Here is a 6,000-nt window from a genome sequence, read left to right as displayed (position 1 = left end):
GAATCATCACTGTCAGCCTCAGACACAGGATTGTCTTTATGTGAATCTATGAAAGATCCAATACTGAAGAAATAGCCTTTGCCTTCTGTTAACTGACTACTGCCTCAAAACAAAAGAAAAAGAAATCAAAAATCATCTCACATAATACATACCAGAAACAGCCAGCAAAGCATTGAAAACCAGCGAGACAATTGCCGTTTCAACGGACCAGCGCTTCGTCCTTGAGTAGACGGAGCGTGTACTTCTAAAATCCATACATTGTGGTGCTACAGCTAAACACTTTTTCTCAATACAAGTGAATGGAAGCAAGAGCATGTGATAGGAAGGAAACTTTTGGACATAAGTATTAATAAGGAGGTGCCGGGATCTTCTAGTGGGAAGAATGTGATAAGACCTTTGTGAAATAATAAACTAACTACAACAAGAGCTAACTCTACTAATTTCTAAAATTGCTTTGCTCGAATGATTTAACAGGAATGTGTAGTATATAACATGGAATAGAAAAACAAAAAAACATTTAAAGCGCGTGCAAGTGTGCAATGACAATAAGGCTTTAGTGGTCTTCAAACAGGTGCGATAACAAAATCGCAATTAATCAAAAAAAATTTGCAGAACGCGTTAAGGCACACATGAGCATATGCATTTTCGTATTTACATGCAAGCATCAAAACACACGTGGAGAATAATTCACATTCTCAGAAATAGCAGGGCCCGATTCACAGAACTAATCTGAGTCAAAATCCTAAACTTACTACCTTTGGTTTCACAGAAGGCATTTAGTAGTAGTAAAGTTAAGATTTTGTCTTAAGTTTGACTTAAGACAAACTTAAGACAGACTTAAGACAGACTTAAGACAGACTTAAGACAGACTTAAGCCACAATCCTAACTTTACTACTACTAAATGCCTTCTGTGAATACCAAAAGTAGTACGTTTAGGATTTTGTCTCAGATTAGTTCTGTGAATCGGGCACACAGTGTATGACAGGGGTGGCTAACAACTCCCATATGAAATTTGGTCTTTCATCTTTAATTATGTCCATATTACGAAAATTATTACAAGAGATATTTTTCATGTCTCTCAGATTCTGTTGTTGTAATATTTACAAGTAGCATACAGTAGGAGAAGAACCAACAAGTTGGAATACTGATGCACCTTATACTGATAGCACATAGCATGAGTGCAAACCGCTTTTGTGATCTTTTGAAATCCATCTAAAAATTGATCAACATCAGTCCTGTGTTGTGTCTGCACAGGGTTTTTGAGCCAGCCCTAGGTTATGAGCAAAATAATGTAACCATAGCTTTAAATAATATTTAATTAGTGTGCGCATTTATTTGTAGGAAAACAACTCCCTTAACCTTGACAAAATAATGTAGCTATTTTAAGAATATATTAACATGTTAAACATAACTTTTAAATAAATGAATACATTAAAAGCTGTGCATACCATTTCCCCAATTTAAGAAGATCCTCAAATGTATATTATTCAATACCTACAAGTAGAATAGCATGGCAACTAAAAGCCCAATTCAGCCTTACCTCTATGTCTCTCTTCCACATCACTTGTGGCAGCTTCATTAGTATCAACGATTTTAGTTGTAGGGCCGTAAAAAGAAATTTCTAAATCAGCACTGCGTCTTGTTACTAATTCTAAAAAACAACACAGACAAAACAATATTAAGAAACAGGCGGAAATTCCAGCAGCAAAGATACATTTTCTAGAAATAGATATTTTCATTTGCGTACTGTGTCAATGAGCACGAGAGCAACATGAATGGCCAGAATGGAAGGATCTTTTGTTTGCTGTTTTTGGTGCTATTTTTTTTATCAAGATATATCATATGTGCATTTTGCATAATGATACATCATTTCCCCACAATTTAGAGAAATTACCCAAGAGAAAAGTACACAACTTTCACACATCCCTAGTTCTGACTTTCCATGCAACTTGCTTCCTTAATGAGATATTCTTTTCTCACTCCCGATTGCTTGGTTTTCCTGCCTTTGGTGTGAGTTGATGCTCTATTACTTACCGGTAATCTTCATTACTTCCGTTCCCATTCATTACTTAATGAGTCTTATCTCACAGACAGAAAAAATAACAAAAGGATTGCCGGATCGCTACCCCAACCCCTCCCACTGGGAGTACGTAGGTGTACTTACCCAGCATTCCTTCTGAACTAGAAGCCCCAATATGAAAGCTGGGCGCCAGAGAGGGGAGTAATGAATGGGACGAGGAAAACTGAACCAGGAGTAATAAAGATTACCGGTATGTAAAAGGGCACTACCTCAAGGTCCCTCCTGTCCTCGCCCCATTCATTACATAATGAGAATACCCAAGCAAAACACCAGCATTCACATCAACATAAACACAACGACACAACGACCACAGCAGCACCCAAGTGATATCTTGGAATAGAAAGTCAGGAATGCAGGAATTCAAGCCCTCACAGCCTGCAACACCCCAATCCAAAATTAGTATCATCACACAGCAAATTCTGGATCCTATAATGGCGTGCAAATTTATTAGAGGATACCCAAGTAGCAGCCCTACAAATCTCAGACAGGGAAATCCCCCTCTCCCGCAATTCGGTCCAGGAAGCTGCCATCTCCAAGTAGAACACCCATGCACCTCGGCAGGAGCCGGACACCACAAAAGAGAGTAAGTCAACTCAACCTGCTTCAGCCAATGACCAATGGACAAAGAAGAGGCCTTAACACCCCTGGAGGAGACCACAAAGGAAACAAACAGAGAGTATGACTTCCAAAATGGACTGGTAAAATCCAGATAGATATGCAAGGCCCTGCTGAAATCGAGCAAAGACCAAGGAAGATCACCCCTAGACTCCGGCTCCACCTGCAATGCAAGCAAAATCACTTCCTGGGAATGATGGAACTGGGAAGCCACTTTGGGCATAAAAGAGAAATTCTAACATAAGACAACCCCATCCTCCAAAAAAGACATGAAGGGCTCCCTTGCCATCAGAGCCCCCAATTCACCCAGGAGCCAGGCCGAAGTGATGGCCACCAGGAAAACTACCTCTGAAGTGACAAACTTAATGTCCACCAAGTCCAACGGCTCACGTGGAACTGCAAGCAAAGCCTGCAAAATAAGAGGCAAGTCTCACAATGGGAACAGAGGCCTCACCAATGGACGAGACAAAGAAAAAACCCTCAGCAACCACAAGACCAAATTGTTCACATCTGCCAAATTCCCCCAAGGGGACCGAAACGCCATAATCACAGGCCACTAGGCCTGCAAGATTGAAACAGCCAAAGGTTTCTTGAAAACCTCCCAAAGAAACTGCAACACATCTGTCAGGGAACACTCCAGGGAAGACAACTGAAGAGAACCACACCAACGCTGCAAGTTTCCCCAGTGCCTCCTATAGGACTTGGGGGTAGAAAGGCCTAAGAGACTGATGGCCAATGCTAGATGCTCAGGGAGCACCTTGCACTACCTCCCCCGCCTCTAAGCTTCCACACTGACAGCCACAGTCGCGGGAGAGGCAACAACGGAGCCAACCGCAGGGGAGAAGGAAAGCCGTGAATCACCCAGAGACCCTGAACTAATAGCAGCCTGAGAGTTGGGAACTAAGATCGTCGATGCCAAAAGGGCACCACAACCTCCCCCTGAACTGCGGCACCAGTTGTGGCAAAAAACAGGGAATCAGCAGCTAGCAGAAAGGCAGAATTGCAGAAAGCAATTAACAGATGGGGCGTCCAAGGTGTAGTGAAGGCATCCACCTCCCAAGCCCCAACTTACTGAACACGGGCAGAAAACCGGGGCAGCTGAGCAGTTAGCCAGGAAGCAAACAGGTCAAGGAAAGGAACACCAAACCTCCTGCGCACCTGCAGAAAGACCTCCCGAGTGGGAGACATCTCCTGGGAGGGAGGATGAAGCGACTGAGAGCATCCGCCACACCATATTTCATCCCCAGGATGTGAACACCACTACAGACAAAAGATGAGTCTCCTCCCAGCAAAACAAGGGGATAGCCACTGCATTCAGAGACCTGGACCAAATCCCACCCTGACGATTCAGGTAAGCCACCGTCGCCATGTTGTCAGACCTGACCACTACATTACACCCCACCAAGTGAAGACGGAAACCCATGATCACCCTGTAGACAGCCATCAGCTCCCTCCAATTGGAGGAAAGCCTTCCCACCTGGAAGAGATCAACATGCCCCCCCACCCGAAAGCACTGGCATCCGTAGTAAGGACCACGGGAGGATCGAGCTGCAACTGCACTCCTCTGGAAAGGTTATCCAACGTTGACCACCAGCGCAAAACAGGAAGGACAGGCAGAGACACTAGAACTAGGGGCCTGAAGTCCCGAGATATCAGATCCCAATATGCCAGCAGATGGATCCACAGAGGCCGGAGACGGAACCGGGCCCAGGGCACCGTAAATACTGCCACTACCATGAGAACCAGAAGCCGTAACCACAGCTGAACTAGAAAAGAGGCACCTCTCATTACCTTCAGTGCCAAGGACATCAAGGCCACAGCCTTGGGGGCTGGGAAGAACACTGTTCAGTTTGGTGCTAAATCTGGCCCCAATAAACGTCATGCCTTGAGAAGGCACCAGTTTATACTTTGAATAGTTCAGCAGGAACCCATGATTTTGCAGGGCCGAACACACCATCTGCAGATCGAGCAGAAGCTGCTCCCTGGAGGGGGCATGGAGCAGCCAATCGCCTAGATAAGGATACAGGTGGATACCCTGGAGATGTAACAAAGCCACCAATCGAGCCACAACTTTGGTGAAAACTCTGGAGGCCAACTAAAGGCCAAAGGCCAAAGGGCAGGACACAAAACTACTAGTGATTTCCGTGAATGCAGAATCTTAGGAATCGTTGGGAGTAAGCATCCTGCAGCTCCAGAGTGCACATGAGATGATCCCTGAGATCCAATGGGATCACCATCTGCACGGTCTCCATCTTGAAGGGAAAGTTCATGGCAAACTTGTTCAGAGCCTTCAAGTCCAACACTAGACCGAACCCCCCCTCCCCACCCCCGCTGCCTTGGTCCCCAGGAAGATTATGGAGTAATAGCACGGCCTTTTCACCATCGGAGGGACTTCCCGAATGGCCCCCTTCTGCAGAAGCGAGCCAATTCCCAGGGATAATGCTGCCCTCTTCAAACGATTGGAAGGACACAAAGTCGGACAAACTCCTGAATCCAGAGGAGGGACTGCAAACTCGATCCGGTAGCGCACAATGTCTAGCACCCACGCATCAAAAGAAGACTCCGCCTAGGCTGGAAGAACTAGCCGAATCCTACCACCGTCCAACAATTCCTAGGTCCTTCATATAGTAAGGAGCGAAGCTTAGGCTGGGGGTCTTTGGCTTTCCTGTCCAACCCCCGGCCAGAAGAAAACCTTCCCAGCCCCCAAGAAAACTGCCTCCGAGAAGGCTGACGAAAGGTGGACTTCAGTTTTGAAGCTCACTTATCAGCGGAGGCCTGCTTCAGGGAAGTGGAGTGCTTCTTCTCCTTAAAACGTTTCTGCAACTCGCCCTCCAATTCCTCAGCAAACATATTCCCCTGGAAGGGCAAACACAGGGCTAAAGCATTCTGGGCGGAATCAGTTTTCCAATCCTTCAATACCAGATTGCAACAAACCTCCACACAAGCCCCCACCCCATCGAAGGACCCATCGGAAAGAAACTCAGCCTGGCGCTCAATGTGTTCCAAAAGCCCAGAACAGTCAGATGTATCGTCCAGGGACGGATTTAGTGTTTTGCCATAAGAAAACAGGGACTGGGCAAGACATGTCCCATAAATGGCAGCGCGCAGGGCCAGATGAGAGTCGGTGTATAGTTTTCTCAGGAAAGCACCAGTTTCTTATAGACCGATTCCTTAATCACAGCCTCCTCGGTCAACGATATCCTCCCCACCAGACTAGCCACTAACAAATCTATGGAAACAGAATCCAGCAACTCCATGGACATATCCTTAAGAGGGTACAGAGGAGTAATGCCAACCTCCTTTC

At 45.7% G+C, this 6,000-nt stretch overlaps 1 protein-coding gene across 1 annotated transcript in view; it reads right to left on the bottom strand.

Moving 5' to 3' along the window:
* Window positions 1–6,000, bottom strand: part of SHOC1 (shortage in chiasmata 1) — a 1,571,389-nt gene that overhangs the window by 1,177,486 nt on the left and 387,903 nt on the right. Inside the window, exon 9 of the mRNA XM_085643056.1 lies at window positions 1,542–1,652. Within this exon, the coding sequence (XP_085499182.1) occupies window positions 1,542–1,652 (111 nt within the window). The remainder of the gene's footprint in view (window positions 1–1,541; window positions 1,653–6,000) is intronic.

The sequence above is a fragment of the Triturus cristatus genome, chromosome 2_2, assembly GCF_964204655.1.
Source record: "Triturus cristatus chromosome 2_2, aTriCri1.1, whole genome shotgun sequence".
Classification (NCBI taxonomy): Eukaryota; Metazoa; Chordata; class Amphibia; order Caudata; family Salamandridae; genus Triturus; species Triturus cristatus.
This window is presented reverse-complemented; position numbering and strand designations above follow the sequence as displayed.